The sequence below is a fragment of the Chanodichthys erythropterus genome, chromosome 1 (assembly GCF_024489055.1).
Source record: "Chanodichthys erythropterus isolate Z2021 chromosome 1, ASM2448905v1, whole genome shotgun sequence".
Taxonomy (NCBI): domain Eukaryota; kingdom Metazoa; phylum Chordata; class Actinopteri; order Cypriniformes; family Xenocyprididae; genus Chanodichthys; species Chanodichthys erythropterus.
In genome coordinates this window covers 3948878-3972717 of record NC_090221.1, presented here as the reverse complement: position 1 = coordinate 3972717, position 23840 = coordinate 3948878, and the positions used below count along the sequence as shown (strand labels likewise).

The window sequence follows — 23840 nt, the reverse complement described above, 5'->3', positions numbered from 1 at the left end:
CTCGTAATTCTTCATTAGAAATCATCTAATTCAACCCAAATCCTGTGCGGCTGCTTTTTTTTTTTTCTTCTGACATGGACTCTGTCGCTCCTCAGCGAGACCACTGCTGAGACTGATTGTGTTTCATAAGTGCCTTTATTTGGCTGGGACGATTTGCCTTTTTGTAGAAATAATGAAAAAGGTTCCACTGAGTAAACAAAGCAATAAAACATTTATTAGCAGTGGAAGTGCTGTAAAGTACTACGCTGCGCTTCTCGGCTCGCCGAGGACGTGCGAGGTTGGTGCTTCGCCATTCATGAAGAATTAAAAAGCCTAGCCAAAGAGAAGTTTCCTCTGTGCTCCTCACCATCTCTGCACTTTATCTGTTTTGCATTTAGACCATCAAAGGCGACAGGGATTCGCTCATGCCCAGCGTGATGATGGTATAAACAGCGCTCCTATTTTCCCACTCTGTGGCATACAAACATGGGATGTTATGAGTTTTTACTCTGCAAATGTTTGTTCTCCTCTGTGCATGCACTGTGTAGTTCGACATGAAGGATACACAAAGGAACATGATGTTCACATCAAGCCAGCCAAGAGTGCTGTGAAGAAATAAAGAAACGCAGGATTGTGGAACATGTCAAAAACCATCAAGAACAGTTAGATGAAATACCATAGCCCCTTATTGCAAAGCATAACATAGTTATTAAGATTTTTGCCATAATAAAACTTGATTGGTTCGAGGAAAGAAAACAAAAAAAAAAAAACACACGTATCCAGTTCTGGCAGGGGGGGGCTGAAGGAGCCCAATAACTACAGTTTTTAATGCTCCTAAGAGGAAATTGCTGGCAGTCCTGTACTTGATACATCATTATGTCCCACGCACAAGCTCTGGCAAAATTCCTCGCTGTGTTTGGATCCACGCCTGATTGTTTATCAGTGAAATTGGTTGTAGCAAGGTCAGGTGGGTTAACCCACGTGGTGGTCTGTTCGTGTTATGTGTAGTAGGCATGACTCCAAAGCAGACGCTTTGATTAGACGGGCAGATATTCCATATCTCATTTGTTTCCTTCTTGGCCAGTAATTGCATTCTGGTTTTCAAATTATGTTTTGCCAGCGTGAGTCTACAAACAAACAAGCTTAATAAAGTTAAGCACAACCATTGTGACATGTCAAAAATCATTTGGCTCATAAGCGAGCTTTAAGAAAAAAAATGCCAGGCATTAATTTTGGTGTAGAGCTACTTTTGTGTATTTGATTTCTCGGGTTACTCAAAGTGCATATGATTGCTTTATTTTCTACAGAAATGAAGCAAGATTGTAAAGGCATACCGCTATGAGGCCTTTCATTACAAAGTACTGCTTTAGAAATGTTTTTCATTAGACACACACACATAGAGAGAGACGGTGTGATAAAAGGCCAGACGAATAAAGGAGGATGTGACATTTATGGTCAGTAGAACAATATGGCCTCAGACTTCAAAGCTGCGGCGTATCGTTCCAAAGGAACCGTCCATCTTCCTCGAGACGCTTTCGCCCGAAATGTGAAGTGGCTTCAAACAAATCCTAATATCTCTGTCTTTCTCTTTCTCTTTCTCATCTCTCTCTCCAGGGACCTGAGTGAGAATCAGATTCAGGCTATTCCACGTAAGGCTTTCCGAGGGATCACCACCGTCAAGAACCTGTAAGTGTTCCTCCCTCATCTCCCCTGGCAACCATTCGCCGCCGTGACATTTGTTTGCAGGATTTTACAAGGCAAAAAAAGCCTTTGGTAAACTCTCCTTTCCCCTTAAGCAGCAAGCCAAGGTGTGATACTCTCCACCTCAAACGAGACAGTCATCCGCTGCGTTTAACGAGTCTTGCGCTTTATTTCAAAGACAGATAACTGAAATGAAAGATAATAATCTCTCTCGCTGGAAGAAGAAAATGTTCAAAAGCAATGTGCTAGGTGGCCTACATGTATGCCCCTTGAATCATTTGTCATAACAGTTAATAAGCTTAGCACTGATGAAAATTCAATTAATCAGTATGGTTCAATAAGATGGATATCTTCAGGATATTGCCAGTGAGTAATGTTCCACAGCCATTTGCAATTACAGTAATGGCTTCTGATAAATCTCTGTAACAGTTTCAGGAGCCGATCTCGCTACTGTGGTCTACACCCTTAAAAATAAAGGTTCCAAGAGGGGGTTTTCACAGCGATGACATAGAAGAGCCGTTTTGGGTTCCCCAAAGAACCTTTTAGTAAAGTGTTCTTAAAAGAACCAGAACCAGCTAAAGAATAATCCAAAAATTCCTTTTTCCACTATAAAGAACCTAATGTTAAATGGAAAGCTTTCATGGGTGTTAACGTTTTTTCATTGAAACATAGATGCAAAAAACTTTAAGTGTAGAAGGGATATTTCACACAAAAATGAAAATTCTGTCATAATTTATTCACCTTCATGTTGTTCCAAACCTTCTCCGGAGCACAATGAAGATCTTTTTGTCCCTCCATAGACAGTTACACAACAGAAACTTTGAAACTAATCCATAAGAATTGAGCAGTTCAGTCCAAATTTTCTGAAAAGACTTCAAACGTGCTGCGTAACACGAGAATGAACCTCGTTGGTTCTTGCTGAAGCTCAAACGTGCTGCGTAACATGAGAATGAACCTCATTGGTTCTTGAGGAAGCCCAAACGTGCTGCGTAACATGAGAATGAACCTCATTGGTTCTTGTTGAAGCTCAAACGTGCTGCGTAACACAAGAATGAACCTCATTGGTTCTTGAGGAAGCTCAAACGTGCTGCGTAACACGAGAATGAACCTCATTGGTTCTTGCTGAAGCTCAAACGTGCTGCGTAACATGAGAATGAACCTCATTGGTTCTTGAGGAAGCCCAAACGTGCTGCGTAACACGAGAATGAACCTCATTGGTTCTTGAGGAAGCTCAAACGTGCTGCGTAACACGAGAATGAACCTCATTGGTTCTTGAGGAAGCTCAAACGTGCTGCGTAACACGAGAATTAACCTCATTGGTTCTTGAGGAAGCTCAAACGTGCTGCGTAACACGAGAATGAACCTCATTGGTTCTTGAGGAAGCTCAAACGTGCTGCGTAATACGAGAATGAACCTCATTGGTTCTTGAGGAAGCTCAAACGTGCTGCGTAACACGAGAATGAACCTCATTGGTTCTTGAGGAAGCTCAAACGTGCTGCGTAACACGAGAATGAACCTCATTGGTTCTTGCTGAAGCTCAAACGTGCTGCGTAATACGAGAATGAACCTCATTGGTTCTTGCTGAAGCTCAAACGTGCTGCGTAACACGAGAATGAACCTCATTGGTTCTTGAGGAAGCTCAAACGTGCTGCGTAACACGAGAATGAACCTCATTGGTTCTTGAGGAAGCCCAAACGTGCTGCGTAACACGAGAATGAACCTCATTGGATCTTGCTGAAGCTCAAACGTGCTGCGTAACACGAGAATGAACCTCATTGGTTCTTGCTGAAGCTCAAACGTGCTGCATAACACGAGAATGAACCTCATTGGTTCTTGCTGAAGCTCAAACGTGCTGCGTAACACGAGAATGAACCTCATTGGTTCTTGCTGAAGCTCAAACGTGCTGCGTAACACGAGAATGAGCCTCATTGGTTCTTGAGGAAGCTCAAACGTGCTGCGTAACACGAGAATGAACCTCATTGGTTCTTGAGGAAGCTCAAACGTGCTGCGTAACACGAGAATGAACCTCATTGGTCTTTGCTGAAGCTCAAACGTGCTGCATAACACGAGAATGAACCTCATTGGTTCTTGCTGAAGCTCAAACGTGCTGCGTAACACGAGAATGAACCTCATTGGTCTTTGCTGAAGCTCAAACGTGCTGCGTAACACGAGAATGAACCTCATTGGTTCTTGAGGAAGCTCAAACGTGCTGCGTAACACGAGAATGAACCTCATTGGTTCTTGAGGAAGCTCAAACGTGCTGCGTAACACGAGAATGAACCTCATTGGTTCTTGAGGAAGCTCAAACGTGCTGCGTAACACGAGAATGAACCTCATTGGTTATTGCTGAAGCTCAAACGTGCTGCGTAACACGAGAATGAACCTCATTGGTTCTTGCTGAAGCTCAAACGTGCTGCATAACACGAGAATGAACCTCATTGGTCTTTGCTGAAGCTCAAACATGCTGCGTAACACGAGAATGAACCTCATTGGTCTTTGCTGAAGCTCAAACGTGCTGCCTAACACGAGAATGAACCTCATTGGTTCTTGAGGAAGCTCAAACATGCTGCGTAACACAAGAATGAACATCATTGGTTCTCGCAGAAGCTCAAACGTGCTGCGTAACACGAGAATGAACCTCATTGGTCTTTGCTGAAGCTCAAACGTGCTGCGTAACACGAGAATGAACCTCATTGGTCTTTGCTGAAGCTCAAACGTGCTGCATAACACGAGAATGAACCTCATTGGTTCTTGAGGAAGCTCAAACGTGCTGCGTAACACGAGAATGAACCTCATTGGTTCTAGCTGAAGCTCAAACGTGCTGCGTAACACGAGAATGAACCTCATTGGTTCTTGCTGAAGCTCAAACGTGCTGCGTAACACGAGAATGAACCTCATTGGTCTTTGCTGAAGCTCAAACATGCTGCGTAACACGAGAATGAACCTCATTGGTCTTTGCTGAAGCTCAAACGTGCTGCCTAACACGAGAATGAACCTCATTGGTCTTTGCTGAAGCTCAAACGTGCTGCGTAACACGAGAATGAACCTCATTGGTCTTTGCTGAAGCTCAAACGTGCTGCGTAACACGAGAATGAACCTCATTGGTCTTTGCTGAAGCTCAAACGTGCTGCATAACACGAGAATGAACCTCATTGGTTCTTGAGGAAGCTCAAACGTGCTGCGTAACACGAGAATGAACCTCATTGGTTCTAGCTGAAGCTCAAACGTGCTGCGTAACACGAGAATGAACCTCATTGGTTCTTGCTGAAGCTCAAACGTGCTGCGTAACACGAGAATGAACCTCATTGGTCTTTGCTGAAGCTCAAACATGCTGCGTAACACGAGAATGAACCTCATTGGTCTTTGCTGAAGCTCAAACGTGCTGCCTAACACGAGAATGAACCTCATTGGTCTTTGCTGAAGCTCAAACATGCTGCGTAACACGAGAATGAACCTCATTGGTCTTTGCTGAAGCTCAAACGTGCTGCCTAACACGAGAATGAACCTCATTGGTTCTTGAGGAAGCTCAAACGTGCTGCGTAACACGAGAATGAACCTCATTGGTCTTTGCTGAAGCTCAAACATGCTGCGTAACACGAGAATGAACCTCATTGGTCTTTGCTGAAGCTCAAACGTGCTGCCTAACACGAGAATGAACCTCATTGGTTCTTGCTGAAGCTCAAACGTGCTGCCTAACACGAGAATGAACCTCATTGGTTCTTGAGGAAGATCAAACGATGAATGTTTATATATGAATCATATAAAGTGATCGAGTCTCTTCCGAAAAATTGGACTGAACCGCTCAATTCATATGAATTAGTTTTACGATGTATCAAAGTGTCAAAACGTGTCAAAGTGTCAGTTGCGTAGCTGTCTATGGAAGGAGAGAAAGCTCTCAGATTTCATCAAAAATATTATTTGTGTTCCGAAGATGAAAGAAAGTCTTCCAGGTTTGGAATGACACGAGGGTGAGGAATTAATGACAGAATTTTCATTTTGAGTGAACTTTCCCTTTAATTATAGTGATTTTAATGAATAAATATGATTTTTTTTAAGTGACAAAAAAGCGCAATCAAGGCCCTACAAATCTGAAACATCACCCAATATCCTGGTCTAGAACAGAGGAAGCGCAGGGAGCTGGTAGTCTCTAACACGACTACAACAATAAACATTGCCTTCTGCAGCTTTACTTCAAAGCCAGTCCCAGGAGCAGCGTTCCGATAATTCCCTGTAATGAATGAGGGATGCAGAGTTGAGGTCGTCATTAATGGGGCACTTTGCTTGTAGTCAGAGATGGTATGCGGCCGTAGTGTTCGTCTGCATTCCCAGGCTCGAGCGCTCAGTGAAGTTCTGGGAGGTTTTCTTCGCAGTATCTGATACCGGCTTTGTTACAAAGACCGTTTTCAGATAAAGTCTTTCCCACCGTGGGCTGAAAACCACGGGTCACATCATTCTATATATCTCTGAGAGGTGTGGAAATATAGTTGGCTTTTGTTTGAAGACATAGTCATGCTTTTCAGCTGAAGAGAAAGAAGAAGAAAGGAAAAAGTGGTGGGAGAGTGGTATATACAGTATAGCCATAGTTCACTAGTAAGTGAATGAGTAGTCATTTAACAGACTTACAGAACATTTACAATGGGATTTAACAACGCAAAGGTGAAAGCTCAAGGGATTGAACTCTCCTTTAAATTACAAACCTACAGTATATATTCAACCACTGTGTCACACCTCATCAGTATCATTTTCAGTGTTTAATTTTTATTCAGGGTGGTCTTTTGGATCACTGTATTTCTGAGTGACACTCATTTGTGCATGAATGTTGACTCCCACCCGTCCTGGTCAGATTGAGTTAACTGATTGTCAATACTAACTCTGAACTCATTGACCCCTGTTAAATGAGTCCCAGGCTGCAGGAGTGTCGTCACTCATCTGCACAGATCAATGGCTCTCTGCAAAGCATCGGCATATACGGTTCTGCTCTTAAGTTTACATATGTCTTACAGAATTATGCAAGATACTAATAATACACTCTAAAAAATGCTGGGTTAAAAACAACCCAAGTTGGGTTGAAAATGGACAGTGATTGGATTGTTTTAACCCAGCGGTTGGGTTAAATGTTTGCCCAACATGCTGGGCAGTTTTATTTAACCCAACTATTGTTTCAAAATGACTATGTTAAATAAAACTACCCAACAGGTTGGTCAAACATTTAACCCAACCGCTGGCTTTGTCCATTTTCAACCCAACTTGGGTTGTTTTTTAACCCAGCATTTTTTACAGTGTATAATCGCCAAGACACAGTAACTGAATTTACACAAAATAACCAGTTCAAAAATGTACCTTTTTTTATTTTTATTTTGTTTAAAATCTGCCCCTCAGAAGCTATCTAAGATTTTATGTAAACTTTTGAGCAGAAATTTAATACAAATAATGTCATCTTGATGGTAACGTTACTTGTAAATTTGACACTATAATATCTATATAATATAATATTTTTATTTACACCCCCCCCCCCCCCCAAAAAAAAAAAAAAAATATTTATTTGTAATAATACTTGTCAAATAAAAAAGTAGACTTTTACTGTCAATATGGATACTGTAGTGACCAATGTTATATATATTTTTTCTATTATTTTCTATCTATTTTATCTTAATAATAATTTGTAACAGTAATAATATAATAGCAATGTCCTAACTTGAATACATATACTGTACAAATAATAATGTTGTGATGAATTCAATATCTGCCGTTTATTGTAATCAGCCATAACATGTAAATAATTATTATTTGTGTATTCATTGAAATTTTAATGACAAAAAAATGTTTCAGTTGGATGCATGATACATTTTGCGTACTTTTGTCGCATTAAAAAAAGCACAAAATAAATTACTTTTCATACAAAGTAGCAATGTAATGTTATTAGTTCTGTTTCACGGACGATTTTGTAATGCAACATTCCCGAACACTGCGTACAAACTTGAGCTTTCACTTCCCTGACACACATACAGCATTTTTGTGAAGCGTGTTTCCCCCTGACGTTCTTACAGTGATGTCCATGATGTTAGACAGTGTTTGAGTGCTCATCACATCACTGTCATGTGCACCGTCACACTCTGATGGATGAATGATAGGTACAGGTAGGCAACATTCATTTCTTCAGGTAGGGATTTTTAGAGGAAAAAAGAGCTAACAAGGATTGAGGGAGAAGGATGGATTTGTACGTCAGCAGCGCGTTTCTCTCCCACCGACCTGCCTCTGCAACGCGTGGCAAGGTGACTCTTGATTTAATTGCTGAAATCATCCAGCCCTCGGTTTTTTAACGGGAAGGAGGAGAAAAAAAAAACGGACAGGCAGCGTTCCAGGAATGAATTGATTTTCTCGTATGCTTTTCTACCTTAACGTCCTCTGTTTCAAAATGGCTATGCATGCTTTGAGGGCAGGTTGAATTTCTGTCTCTTATATAGTTCTCGCATCTACACAGTTTTACAGGCTGCAGCATGCTGGAGTCAGCATTTGCCTTCAACCAGTATCCTCCACCTTTTATAGAGGGGCCATCTGGATAATATGGTCAAGATGGTTCCTCCAGCTAATGAGAGTCTATGTTGCACCTTATTAAACCAGACACAATATCTCCGTCTGCCTTTATGGCTTTAGCCGTGCCCTCATACTGTTCACCAGACATGCTGCGGCAGTCATGTTAACCTCGAGAAGCATCAAGTGTGGCTGATGTTGATTCCCTCATCATATGCACTGCGAGTCCTTTGGCGAAAACATGCCTGATGAACTCTATATCAACATGACGTGATTCTGTCAGCGGGGCATGGATCCCATTAGAACAGGTGCTTGTATGAACAGTGGATTCATGGGAAATGGCTTACACACATTCATTCCATTGACATTTGTTATTCACTGCAGATAGATAGGCTGAACGGCATCTGCACATGCAGGGTACACAATACTTCATTACCTGAAGCTGACATATAATTGAAAGAGTCCTGTTCGGTAAGCCGGCATCAGATATGTGGACGCTCTGATTTTTACCCCTCTCATCTGTGTGCTAATAAAAGCCTTTCTACTTCATGCTCCTGTACCCAGAATGTCACTTTGACTGTGCGTGGGTTTGAATTATGGCCGAGAGGGCGAGGTGCAGTCGCTGCCTGCTTTACAAGCTTCTGCGCCCAGCAGACGGGACTCTGCAGACAGCAGATCTTGGCTTTTGATGTGCACTGCTGGTGCTGAAACACATACAGGCGATCGGTGCATGATGTGGTGTGAATGACACTGATCCCAGGATAGACTATCAAAAGTTTGCCAGCTCTGGGAATCACTTTCTCAGTACACCCCTCCACACTGAAGCTGCCCTTCTGTTCAACTAGGACAAAAGACTAGAGAAGATAAGACCAGATAAATGTATACATTGAGACCAGATGAAATGAGACAATATGGAATGAATCAATATGAGACCAGATGAAATAGACAATGTGAGAACACATGAGACCAAATGACATGAGAGAATATGAGACAAAACGAGACCAGATGAAATGACAAATATGAGACAAGACTAAATGAAACAATATGAGGCCTCCCGAAATGAGCCAATGCAAAATGAAACAATATGAGACAAATTGAGACCAGGTGAAATGAGAGAATGAGAGACAAAATGAGACCAGATGAAATTAAACAATATGAGACCTGATGAAATGAGACAATAAGACGATACGAAATTAAACAATGTGAGGTGAATTGAGACCGGATGAAATAAAACAATTTGAAAATATATGAGACCAGATGAAAGTAGACAATAAAAGACCAGATTAAATAAACTATATAAAATGATATGATATAAGATGAAATATTAGACCAGACAAAATTAGATAATATGAGACCATATGAAATTAGACAATATGAGACTATATGAGACAAGATTAAATTAAATGATATGAGACATGATGAAATGAGACGAAATGAGACAAAATGAGACCTGACGAAATGAGACAAAATGAGACCTGACGAAATGAGACAAAATGAGACCTGATGAAATGAGACCTGATGAAATGAGACCTAATGAAATGAGACAAAATGAGACCTGACAAAATGAGACAAAATGAAATGAGACAAAATGAGACCTGATGAAATGAGACAAGATGAAATGAGACAAAATGAGACCTGATGAAATGAGACAAAATGAGACCTGATGAAATGAGACCTAATGAAATGAGACCTAATGAAATGAGACAAAATGAGACCTGACAAAATGAGACAAAATGAAATGAGACAAAATGAGACCTGATGAAATGAGACAAGATGAAATGAGACAAAATGAGACCTGATGAAATGAGACAAAATAAGACAAGAAGAAATGAGACAAAATGAGACCTGATGAAATAAGACAAAATGAAATGAGACAAAATGAGACCTGATGAAATGAGACAAGATGAAATGAGACAAAATGAGACCTGATGAAATGAGACAAAATGAGACCTGATGAAATGAGACCTAATGAAATGAGACCTAATGAAATGAGACAAAATGAGACCTGACAAAATGAGACAAAATGAAATGAGACAAAATGAGACCTGATGAAATGAGACAAGATGAAATGAGACAAAATGAGACCTGATGAAATGAGACAAAATAAGACAAGAAGAAATGAGACAAAATGAGACCTGATGAAATAAGACAAAATGAAATTAGACAAAATGAGACCTGATGAAATGAGACAAAATGAGACCTGACGAAATGAGACAAGATGAAATGAGACAAAGTGAGACCTGATGAAATGAGACAAAATGAGACCTGATGAAATGAGACAAAATGAGACCTGACAAAATGAGACAAGGAGAAATGAGACAAAATGAGACCTGACGAAATGAGACTCTGATGAAAATATAAGATTAGGTGAGATGAATTGAGAAGAAGAGAGAAGATGAAATTAGGTAAGGTGAAGTAAAACAGGAAGAGAAATAAAGAGACTAAATTAGATGAGATGTGATGGAAAAGAGGAAGAACATTAGACTGGGGGACAAGGTTAAATATGATGAGAGAAAGTAAGATAAGTCAAGAAATGATGAGATGAAATGATAAAAGGATGAGCAGAGATGAGGACATACAAATAAGATCCACTGAAGAAAGTGATATGAGAGAAGACATGAGACAAAAGAGACTCAACAAGGTGAGGCAGGACTGGAAGAGAAGTGAGGAAGAGAGACAAGGCTGGATGAGACGAGACGAGACGAGATGAGACCAAATGAAACAAAACCAGTAGAGACAAGAAGATGCAAGGCATCAGCAGACACAAATCCTCAAACCACACTTGATTTGGTGGCCATGAAAGGTCACGTACTTTATATCTGTTACCACTGTGGACTGAGTATGAGATTCATATTTCGAAGCTCTGATCAAGCATCATCCTGGCCGTACTGACGGTCAGTTCTGAGTCATTTGCTGTGTTAGCTATCGAGCGTGAATGAAATACGGTCGTGCGGCTGCTGGTTAGCGTCACAGACTCTGACAGATTAATAGTCTAGTCAAGGGAAGGAAGACCCATATCTGTTTCTTTCTCCCGTTCACTCCAGATGGGACACTGGCAGGACGAGAGCTCTAAAGTGCCAATACGGCTCATGACGGAGATGATTAAAGGCCAATGTAATTAGAGCAGGGAAATTAAAACTGGGACTTTCATTACCCACCACTACCGTGTCCCACCTCTCCAAACAATCACCAAACACGCAGATATTCACACATACGCTTGAATATGTACATTCAAGAGAGCTATTCGCCCTTGACTATACTCAGTATTTTCATTGTTGAACGTCTCTTGCACACGATAACAATGACTTCCTCTAGAGGTCAATTCCACATGTTCAGATAATACAGACACAACTCTGAAGCTCTGAAATCTGATTGGATGAGCTATGTTTGAGTTCTGTGCCAAGTATTCACAATATCACTAGTTCAATGTATTAATTGCCAGTGGAATTTTCTATGTTCTGATTATTATAATTAACTGTGAAGAAGTAGCTTTTTGTTTTTGGAGTGCTTTTCATCGTTCTATTGTAGAAAATCCAGAAGGTTTCAATCACTGAGTATAGAAAAATTATAGTCCAAGGCACTTCTTGTAATATGAATGCTAAAAAGCCTTTCTTTTAAAGCTTTTTGTTTTATCAAAATATGTGCCTTGTGCAAAAAAAAACAACTGCTTGAAATAATGACAAACTCTGCTTAGTTGTCCTCTGAGTTGTCGTCCAGTATTTGAAATGCTTGCACTGCTTTGCTGCAGTCAATTACACAGCACTCTGTATGTTGTTAGGATGATAAAAAGGTTTAAAAGTTATATTTTTAGTCTGGTCTGCCTCAGCGGTCTAACAGCGCTCGTCAATATCAAAATGATTGAGATGGCCAATCAAATCAAAGTTGGCGGGATTTACCGTTTACAGAAGCAGAGTGTGAATTTCAGCTTGAAGTGTCAGTTTAAAGGGATAGTTCACCCAAAACTGAAAATTTGATGTTTATCTGCTTACCCCCCAGTGCATCCAAGATGTAGGTGACTTTTTTTCTTCAGTCGAACGCAAATTATGATTTTTAACTGCAACCGCTGCCGTCTGTCAGTCAAATAATAGCAGTAGATGGGAACTTCAACTATAACAGTAAATAAAACTTGCTTAGACAAATCAAAATTAAAACCTGCGGCTCGTGACGACACATTAATGTCCTAAGACACGAAACGATCGGTTTGTGCGAGAAACCGAACATTATTTATATAATTTTTACCTCTAATACACCACTATGTCCAACTTCGTTCATCTTCCTGTTAGTGAGGTCAAAAAACGCGTTCTGAAGACGGAAGTGATGTCTCGCCCATATACTTCAATGAGCGCGAGACATCACTTCCGTTGTCAGAGCGCGATCAGACCTCACTAACAGGAAGCTGAACGAAGTTGGACATACTGGTGTATTAGAGGTAAAAAATGATATATATACGTTTTTTCGACTCTTATTGTTCAAGTTCCCAATCACTGCTATTATTTGACTGACAGATGGCAGCGGTTGCAGTTAAAAATCATAATTTGCGTTCGACTGAAGAAAAAAAGTCATCTACATCTTGGATGCCCTGGGGGTAAGCAGATAAACATCAAATTTTCATTTTTGGGTGAACTATTCCTTTAATGTTGAAAGAGAGTGAGGTAACATTTAATACACGTCAACTGTTTTGCTATAGAAATGTTAAACAACCGACAGTAATGCAAACTACTTGACTTTTTTCTCAAATATGACCATTTTGAATTGAAAATATGCATTTACGTGATTGATGTCATTCCTAAGTGAGTGTGATGAGACAAGATACGTTTTACATTTTCAACATATTAGACATACAATAAAAGTAGGCTACATGTGTGCACATTTTAATGCCAATTAATGTAAATATTATTTGCGAATAGTTAAAAAAATGTTTATTTCTCAACTAAAAATATAGCTGCAAGCAGTGATGGCAGGCCCAAACCCGGTTGCACCGCCAACCCGGTGGCTTCAGGGCAACTGTTCACAGCGGGCAAGAGGCATTTAAAAGGGGTAAACCTAAAAGGACTATGTCATAGTTATTTGAATACACCACATTTACTGCAGCAGCTGGTGCCCATTTGATCACAAACCACAACAACCACATTCATAAGATTTTGATGAATTTAGATGAATTTCATGTCATAAAATATCATAAGTCAATTTCAAATGAGTGCAGAATATCATTCTAATCTGCCATGTCTATGTTTTTCTCAGACAACCTCCATAAAAATTCCAGAGCAAATTATAAACTGTTATTTTCTCAAACTCCACAGTGGTCTGAGAAATCTAATCCAGTCTAATGTTAATGTCTGTGATTGCTGATGTTGTATAATCCTAACGCTTCTCTTCATGTGTTTTTAGACCTCCCTGAACTATCGTTTGTGCACCAGTCATATGTTTCAAAAGTATGCTTTCAATTAATTTCAATAACAGATGAAAAAAAAAAAATAATTAATTAATAGAGTCAAATCACAGAACCTGCAAAGACGATTTTAATATCAGGTAATAGTAGGGTACATGTCTAAAATGTTCTGCTTACTTATGCAAGTTTATTTTAAACAGCCACTTTTATAAAATCAAGTGAAATTTACTTAAATAGTGATTTTTAATAAATTTGCAAATATTATTTGCAAATAGTTAAAAATGATTATTTCTCAACTAGAATTAGACTTAGAATTTCCTTCACTGTTCTGTTTCTTTATGATTTATTTTTCCCACCAATGTTCAAGACATGTTACGGCTCTGGGCTGTACACAAAAATAATCAGACCAGTGTACCCTGATTTATGAACACATGACTGTTATGAACCACTTCTTTTTAGTGTAGCCTAATTCTTGAACAGATGAACCAATACTTTTAATGAATTGATCAAAAAGTTGAGTTAAGTGGTTTGAATTAGTTTAAGAAATCCTTCACTGTATTGAATTGATCAGAGTAGTTAATAAATCAACCTCTGACTCTCTTAATGATCTAGTTATTTTCAATATCAAAATGAAGCAAGTTTTGTCTCAACATCATTACAAACTGATTGTCATTACAAGGTGTCATAATAGATATACATTTGCTTTATGTTTTTTGTTTTTGTAAAAAATTAATATCCTATATATGTGTGTACACATAAAATTTACAGTATATAATATAATTGTTGTTCAAGCTGTTACTGCCTTTTTTTTTAAATCAGTAAGCCACCAGAGGCTGAAATTGAAATTGCAAATTGAAAATACGCCCATTGGAAATTTTGCAAAAACGTGTCTCATTCTTTAAAGAGGGTGTGGTATTTTTGGACAGAACACAAGTTCTTCATTAAATTTGTAAAAGACAAAAGTATTACGGGACTACTGGGTTCCAAACAACAATTTATCAAATTTATCAAAACCTCGAAGCAGATAGGAGGGAGAAACACCCAAATACACCTCATCCACGGCCTCTCCCAAGTATAAAGGGATTTCCTTGCCATAAAGGGGCTTTCCTTGGATAACATGCCTACGTCTCCTTTGATTAAAAATAATGGCTAGTGCAGTGGCTGGGATACACGTAAACCTACCAACATCAATGATCTTTGGAATGGCGTTTTAAAAAGACGTTTTAGTCCCATAACATCGGTTAATAAAAACGCTGTAATTTCGCAATAGTTTTTTATCGATATCGAAAGTTTTGAGCAAATCTGTAATGGAAACACGTCTAGTGATTTCACTACAAATGTAATGCATTCACAGTTTTATTCTCAAGGGAAGTGTTTCTTTAAAGTCGTAATATATTTGGGTGAAAAATAGACATTGTAAAAGACAAACATTTGACTTTTGCATATAAAGGTTTTCACAGTGATTATAATGCATCTGCAGTGGTTGGATGCCATACAGTCTGTCCCATCAGCAATTATGGAGACAGATGCCTGTCTTTTAGAAAGGAGGGATGAATGAAAGAAACACCAGAGATGCTCCGTTCTTCTTTATTACCCATCTCTAAAGACGCAAAGTCACAGTGTCTGTCATGGGTCACATGTCACAGCAGCCCCGTTTGCTGAACAAACGATTTAAGAAGAGCGCTTATATTCCTTGTGTTTTATTCGAGCCTCTTTCAGATCCATCTCTTTTAAGAACGCAAAGAGGGAGGGGTAAATAGGCAGAAGGAGGGGTGGATAGCAAAGTCTGCAAATTAAAGTAAAAGGAAAAAGAAGCGAATAGGAAGAAGTGCCCCTCGCGTCTGCTCGTCCAGCTCCGTGACCCCGGCTGATTTACGAACCCCTTCCTTTAATGAAATTGTTTCTTTGACAGAGCCGGTAAAAGCTTGTAATGGATTGGCTGCTCTAATGTAATGAAATTACTCCCATTCTGACTTTAAAAAAAGAAGAAGAGGGGGCAGACGAGCGGGCTGGGGGGAGAAAATGCAATTAATATTTACAGAGAACTGACAGACGGGGTGGGCTGTGCACTATAGCCAGCCTCTCATTCTCTTTCTCTCTCTTACCTCTCTTTGCCCCCACACTCAGCAGTGTGACGAGAGAGAGAGAGAGAGAGAGAGAGAGAGAGAGGACGAGATAGGAGGAGGTTATAGCCAGACAGGCCACTTTTAGCCAGCTGGTCCTTTATCCCGACTGCGGTGAGGAGAGCAGAGTAGATATGAGATGCCCGTGTGTGTGTGTGTCTACCTCCCTCCCGCAGCCCCCACCTCTCCTCCTCCTCCCTCCCTCCCCTCAGCCCCCACCCGCTCGTCTGCAGACCTGCCGCTGACTTCTGTCTCTCATCTGCAGGCAACTGGACAGCAACCACATCAGCTGCATCGAAGATGGAGCCTTCCGAGCCCTGCGCGATTTGGAGATACTGTGAGTCCCCCTCCCGCCTCCTCTGCGGGGTTCTCTCTTCTCTCCTCACCTCTGCTCTCCTTTCCACTAACTCTGTCTGTGTGTTTCTTGATTGTTCTTGAAGGACAAACTGTGTTGCGTTGTGGACCTGTGGCGCATAGTCTGGTCCGGTCCGACACCGTGGCGTTTAGCATGCAACCGCCCGTGCGACAGCTAAAGTTGCTCCTTTGTCATTGTGCTGCATCGTTGCCACCAGAAAAAGTGTTCTGACTTTTTCTGGGTGCACGTTAAAACCACCGGTGTGCCGTGTGTTTTTGGTCTAGAATGTCTGTGGAATTGTGTTTCCTACTTTAAACTGTGCGCTAGACTCACTTTGACGCTCAAATCTCGGTTGCGTTCACCTTCATCACTCACAAGAGCAGGTTTAGTCAGAGTTCATAGCAAATGCCTTGATAGCACACATTTGATGTGTTTGTTAAGTGAGTTTATTTTTATTCCTTGGGTATCCCCCGGATCGTCCCGGAGAGGATGTGAGGCAGGAAGCGGGAGGGGGTCTAACCGGCGCATCTCCATCAAGCCAATTGGCAGGGCGCTAAGTGCCAACCTCATCCTCCAAATGAGCGCCGCTCACTGGGGACCCGGAGCCAAACCACCCCCTCCATTAATTCCTGGCTCCAGAGGACATGGCGGTTACATCATTGTTAGACAGGTTTTTTCCGGCAGTGTTAGCAAGGTGAAAGGAGAATCAAAGAAGGAAAAAGATCTTTCATTTTTTGTCCAGTGTCCTCATGACCAGAGCAGAAAATGACCTTATAAAACAGGAGCCCGAGAGCAGGAAAGTGTGAGTAAGTCGGGAATCAATTTTCATTAATAATACAGAACCTCCCTAGATTCTGCCAAAGACCTTCGGGACCTCGGCAAGCCAAGGAGAGCAGTGGTACATGAATACACATCACTTTCCTGCTGATTGAGCCATCTCTCCACCCCTCTGGAGAGGCTGCAACACACAGGACTGCAAATGACACTGTATCATGGCTAAATAACCCCATGCGCAGTAATCAAGCTCAACCTTACATCCGTGTTCTCCAGTAGCAGATTCAACATTCTGCTAACTGACCATTACGGGTATGCTATAGGGCCAGTTTGTAAGAATTTGACACCTCTAGGTAATTGATGGGAAAATTAAGTGTTGGCTTGTGCTGTGCAGTGATTTAGCCGCAAGTGATAATGCTTTGAGTCTCAATGTGAGGATAATGATTTCCAGCGTGAGATATATTACAACCCAGACTAACCTTTGTCTTACGCCTGATCTTTCTGAATAGCAGCACAGCTGATTGAGAGCCATGTCTTGTATCACCAAAGTGTGATGAATGAGATTATTGTGATGTTTATTTATAGGTTTGTGGTGGAGTTTTAAAGGGTTAGTTCACCCAAAAATGACATTTCTGTCATTAATTACTCACCCTCATGTCGTTCCACACCCGTAAGAACACAAATTAAGATATTTTTGATGAAATCCAAGAGGGTTTTTTTTTATCCCCTATAGAAAGCAAAATAATTACCGTCATTCAAGGTCCAGAAAAGTAGTAAAGACATTGTTAAAATAGTCAACATGACTACAATGGATTAACCTTAATATTATGAAGTGATGAGAATAAATTTTGTGCACCAAACGAAACAAAAATAATGACTTTATTCTACAATTTCATTCTCCTACACTGTTTATGTTCAGGTTCTACGTCCGAACGGCGACTCCTTATTAGCATGCGTCGTGCTGCTCATGTGAACAGCGTTGGCCAATAATAAGTCGGCGTTTTGACGTAGAACCTGGAAGCGCTGAACATAAACAGTGTAGGAGAATGACAGGCAAGAGAAGAAATTGTTGAATAAAGTCATTATTTTTGTTTTGTTTTGGCGTACAAGAAGTATTCTCGTCGCTTCATAACATTAAGGTTGAACCACTGCAGTCACATGACTGTTTTAACAATATCTTACTAGTTTTCTGGACCTTGAATGTGGTAATTTCTTTGCTTTCCATGGGAGATAGAAAAACGCTCAGATTTCATCAAAATATCTCAATTTGTGTTCCGAAGATGAACGAAGGTCTTACGGGTGTGGAACGACATGAGGGTGAGTAATTACAGAAATTTCATTTTTGGGTGAACCAACCCAGTGTTCATTTATGCTTTAAGAAATGTCCTGGGGTTGTAGATGTCACATGTTCCAGCACAGCAGTTTTATGTTTAAAACACTGTTGGATTATGGGAATTCAGGGCAAGCCTGTGTGTGTTTGTTTTAATGTAGATTAGTGACATCTGGAGATATAAATGAAAGAACGAATAATAAACATTTAAAAAATATGATGTTAATGTGTGTTTTTGCAATTCAGAACACACTTGAGGTGTAATTTAAGGGTCATATTAAATGCATTGTTTGAGTGTGTTGTGTTAAGCATAACTCCAGAGGCCAACCGAATCTTTTAATCTCAATGATCGTTAAAGACCTATTAAAATAGATGGTGCACTGCGACATAATTGAGAGATTCGAGCGTCCCGTCATTAGCTGTTGGGTTCCGTGATCACTGTAGAATTTTGGTGATCACTATAAACAGTGACTAAAAAAAATCGCAAAGCAGGGAGCTATTTAAACACTTCCATCGGTTTTGGAGATGGTGATCAGAGTGGAGATTAGACAGAGCAGTTCGTGGCTAACCCTCCTCCACAACTAAATGACTGCCAGTGATTTAACGCCTGCCAAACTACACAGAATTAATGATCGGCCCTTTCTGCTGATGAATTGTAATTTATATTTAACATAACTGCGCTAATGACTGAACTAATGACTTCAAAGCTATCTCGGACATTTTCTCACATAGGACGTGACTTGCATCCCAATGAGCTGAAGGAAGTGCGGTAGGCGGCACATTGATGTGTTCTCCATCTGCAGAGCACCTAGACCTGCCTTTAAGAAGCATTATTTTCCATTTAATACTTAGGTACTGCTTGCTCTTGCTCTCAATCTTTCTTCTGATCACTATAAATATATACACCTAATGAAGCCATTTTATATTTACATTCTCGCTTTAAATCTGTAGGTTAGATGGGCTGTGCATTATAAGCTGTCCACCTTATCTAAGTTTTATTAGATTTGTGAAATTGTAGTTGGTGCATAACTAAGAACATTGGTAGTTTCATATTTCTAATTTCCACAGACAAATCAAATAAAATTTTAAATATAATATAAATGAGGTTTCATGTGGCGTAAGAATAACTGAATATTTTTCATGGGTATATGCCTCAAACTCAATTTTCATGTACACCATGGTCAAATATACAGAACATTTTTTTTTTTTAATTTGGTTAAGGGAGATCAAAAATAGTTAAAAAGCCAAGTAATTCAAGTGAAATGAACATTCGCTGTTTAAAAATAATGACCGAAGGCATGATCTGAGTGTTAAATAGACTTTAAACCTTTCTTAAGTAGAACAACAACATATAACTTAAAAAAGATAAAATTTGACAAAAAAATGCTGTGTTAAAAACAACCTAAGTTGCGATTGGGTTGTTTTAACCCAGCGGTTGGGTAGTTTTATTTAACCCAACTATTGTTTAAAAATGACTATATGGCTGGCTTAAAATTAACCCAAAATTACACAATTACTGGCGGCAACAATAATAATCAAAAGGTAATAAGCAATTTAATAAATGTTTATTGTTTAATTATTATTAATTTGACTTATTTATAAATGTTAATTTCCAACATATTTTGGGTTCAATTTAAGCAAGTCATTTTTAAACAATAGTTAACCCGATCGCTCGGTTTGTCCATTTTCAACCCAACTTGGGTTGTTTTTAACCCAGCATTTTTTAGAGTGTATAATTTAAAATATGTATATTCAACATAAGTATGGCCAGTTATGCTGCATAAGCCAAAAAAGATTGTTTAATTGGTCAAGTATTCAAGCTGATTCATTTCTAGCAGGGTTATGATGAGCATATTTTGTTCTGATATATGTTCTTATTGTGTTAAGAACAAGATGAGAACGCCTCATGTAATCTGTTTCAAATTATGCTTAGAGCAATATGTATGCGCTTTATGTTTTTTTTTTTTTTTTTTTTTTTTTTTTTGCCTTTAAACACTTGGCTCTTTTGTGGAATCTTTCCAAATATTTTATTATCATCCTTCAGAGCTATTTTGTGAAATGTGGTTTAAATGTGAGAAGGGAATTTTTAGTATTGTGAGAAAGAGGTTTTTGGAATCTCCCCATATACCCCACTCAGTTTTGTCTACACACATACTGCACTCTCACAAGCGCTGGAGCCTCTGCATATTTTATAACCACTTTTGTACAGAAAATTCTGGCTCTGAATCAAATGTCAAATCATGTGAAATTTTTTGCCCCGCTGTGTCATTTTTTTATGAGCAGGAAAGTGCCGAGACATTTCCGTGCCATCTCCTGAAGGTGACTTTCCTTCCTATGCATTGATAAGAAGGCCCAAATTTTCACATTACCACTGTCCTTTCCTCCTGCCAAATGCTGTCATTTGTCAATGTGTGCACGGCACATTCTTCTCGACAGCTTGGCATGGACCTTGCTGGTCGAACTAAAGTGAGTTTAGCATGATAGCATGGGCACCGTGCCCCAAAGGGACGACTTTACAGCTCACCACTCCTTACTATGGCCTCGCCAAAGCCATCCTCTGCCTTTAAATCCACAGATGTGTTCCTAATCACGAGTGCCGTTTTAATGAGGGTTTCACATTTTTATTTAAAGAGACTAGCTTGTAGTACTATGCATGCCATGCAATACCAACCAGGGTAAACCTTCTGAGTATTTGCAGTGTGTTGTCAGATTGTGTAAGGGAGGCGGATTATTAATCCTGGGTACAAAATGGCATTCCGTCAGGATCAAGAACTTGGAAATATGCTGATTTGGAGAGGCTATTGCATTTCTGTGGTTACGTTGACGTCCCAGGATTGTTTTGGAGAGAGGCAAGTGGGCGTCTGATCGAAACCTAAATATATTACGAATGAAAAATCATGTATTTCATATGGAAGGTTTGAGAAATATAATTTTCTTATGGTTAGGGCTTATGGTTTGGCAGTTTCCTACCTTCATAATGTAATTTTCTCAAAGCAAGACCTTTTGAATGTTCCTCTTGGCAACGATAACACTGAGCTTTGCTCTTTTCGGCCCCTGCCGCCCCTTATCCTAATCATTTCTAACCCCTGTGCTCCCGTAAAAAACATTAGCTCTTTTCAGATTTAACAAATGTCCTCTAGCTGGTGCAGTTAGTCCCACTTTGGGAAATTGGGAGAGCAGATTCCCTTGAATCAGATATTCCATGCATCTTTAATTTCTAACACGGGTTCGCCTCCCTCTGGACAAATCAGTCTTACTTCTGCTAGGCCTGATTGAAAGGTTGTCTTTAGTCAATAGATGAGTCTTTATGTGACAGACAACAGGCAGGCGGAGGGAGAAAGGGCAAGCTGATGGCTAAATGAGAGGATGGATTAGGGGAGTGGAGGGGGAGAGAGCTGTCATTAGCTCACAAACAGCACTTTCAAGCACAGGAAATTGCCTTGCCACCAGACATGGCCCCATTGCGTTATCTTCGTGTGGTCTACGCCAAAGCTCGGGGAGATGAGGAGGGGGCGGGCTGGAAATCGTGCGTTTCAGCAGTCGGACCCTTGCCCACAATTAATCATTCGCTCCTGGATGGCCAGAGCGAGGAGGGAGGCCGACGGAACAGCTTAGATTCAATCTGTCCTCATTTGCGCTATAATGGCCTCATCAATGGCAGGGGAATCGTGTCTGTTTTCGGTGTAGTACCTGTTCTTTTTGCCTCTCCTACCATCCTCTGCTCCATTGAGAGATGGAGTGCCTTTTTTTTGTTACATGTTTTTTTTTTTTTTTTTATACACTTGGGCATAAACCACATGGATGGGATTATGAGCCGAGATCATGTTATTTCTCTGTTTATCCTCACTGAGTTTATTTGAATTAGAGGAATAACATCTGATTGCGGCTTTGTGCTGTAGCTGAACTTACAGTACTAAGCTAAACAATGGCAAAAATTTCCATCCTTCAGTATGCACATGAATTCCGTCACACTGCAACAAGTGGAGCCTAAGCGCCCATAATGAAATTACGCTCCATCTGGAGGCACTTTAATCATTTGTTTTGACTCAAGGGCCTGACGCAAGGATGCCCTGTAAATGGTTGCTCGGATGGACGCTTGCATTGCAAACTCACAATTGTGCTGCAGTACTGATAATAGTTTCCCGTGGAACCATGACAACATCACAGACATGTTGGCTCACATCTAGTTTCCAAGAGAGTAAGTGAACGGTAGTCGTATATAGAAGTTGTGTATTCCCGACTCTATGCACTTTCTAAAAGTAGCTCCTCTTCAAATGCGATCGACTTCATGCCACGTGAAAGAAAATATGGAATGAGAAGATAAAAAAAGTTTAGCAAAACACCATAATTTGTCCCATTTATCTCAAGAATGTGATTTGGAACAAGCATCAGTTAACAGGACAGTTACTTTCTGAGTAGTACACACTCACAGGAAGAGTATTGCCTTTCCTCAAACCTGTCATGTCAAATAACGTGTCTTTGACCCCTGATTTCTCAGTTTTGCAAGTGAATGGCACTAAGTCAGATGCCGGGAGCACTTCAGTTATTTCCCTGCATCCGCCAAAACAACCTCCCTCTTTTTTTCTTATTTCAAAATGTCCTGGCTGAAAAATGCTGCTGTCTTTTGGGAGTGAAGTATCCAGAGACCCTCTCCAAGTCCCTCTAATGAACGCCTGAAGAAAGCCTAAGAGCACTTAAGACCCCACTGTCAAGCTTTTTGCAACTGTGGGAAAGCTTTCTTGATATAGAAAAGAGAAGCAAAAAGAAAACGTGCCCCTCTGAGAGGGTCTGGAGACTAAGCGTTGTGAGCAGTTAACAGCTGCCTGGTTCTGTTGACGCCAGCATCAATAGAGCTTTAAATAAAATCATAAAGTTTCATAGTCAAGCTGTAGAGTTTGGTAGTTGTCAGATCCCGCATTGATTTCATTTAATTTCAGCTTGGATGCATTTTCTCAGGAGTCACTGTGGATGCGGTACTTCCCCCTGCAGCACGTTGATTTTGCTTAACACATTTTTGATTTATGGTCAACTACAAGGCGACACAGGAGGAATGACTTAATATTGAAGACAAAGGAATTTTAAAGACTCAAGGTGATCTTCAATTATCACAAGTGGCTTTAGCGAGAGTCGCTCATGCTGCGCTGTTATTTGCTGAGATCCCACGCTGCAGCAGTGAGTGGCCCTCTGCAGTGCAGAGGGCTGGATAAAGGGAAGACTGACAGTCTTCTATTTCTACAGTGGGCTCTACTTTAAGGCCCTTGGTCTAGTGTTCATTGTTTTTTGTAGTAAAGCTTAACTCGAGCCAGTCAGAGAAGGTCATCGCTCTGGAGCATGGAACACGTCAGGTTTAAGCCGACTTAACATGACTACCATGCCCAGTCCTGCTCCAGCTTTTTCAAATTACGATTGCATGAATGAAATCTATATGAGATTATTTTTACTCAGGGCTTCTAATCCTGGAAACCGGATGGCTGAAATATGAATGAGCCAGCGAGCACTACCACAGCAAGCACAAGCTGTTCGGCGCTCTCTGTGGATCCTCTTCCCTCTTTAACAGTCCTCCTTCAGTTCTCAGTGTTGTCTTCATTTTTTGTTCCTTTCTTACATCACCTAACTTTGGAGGATGCTCCCAAAAGAGAGTGAAGGTTTTACAGATAG

The 23840-nt window shown here is 40.2% G+C and overlaps 1 protein-coding gene across 2 annotated transcripts in view; it reads left to right on the top strand.

The window, feature by feature from the left end:
- slit3 (slit homolog 3 (Drosophila)) overlaps positions 1-23840 on the top strand; it is a 222381-nt gene that overhangs the window by 108656 nt on the left and 89885 nt on the right. Inside the window, exons 5-6 of one of the 2 annotated variants that reach the window (XM_067366461.1) lie at positions 1594-1665; positions 15989-16060. In XM_067366461.1, the coding sequence (XP_067222562.1) occupies positions 1594-1665; positions 15989-16060 (144 nt within the window). The remainder of the gene's footprint in view (positions 1-1593; positions 1666-15988; positions 16061-23840) is intronic. The other variant, XM_067366470.1, reaches the window with a different exon arrangement.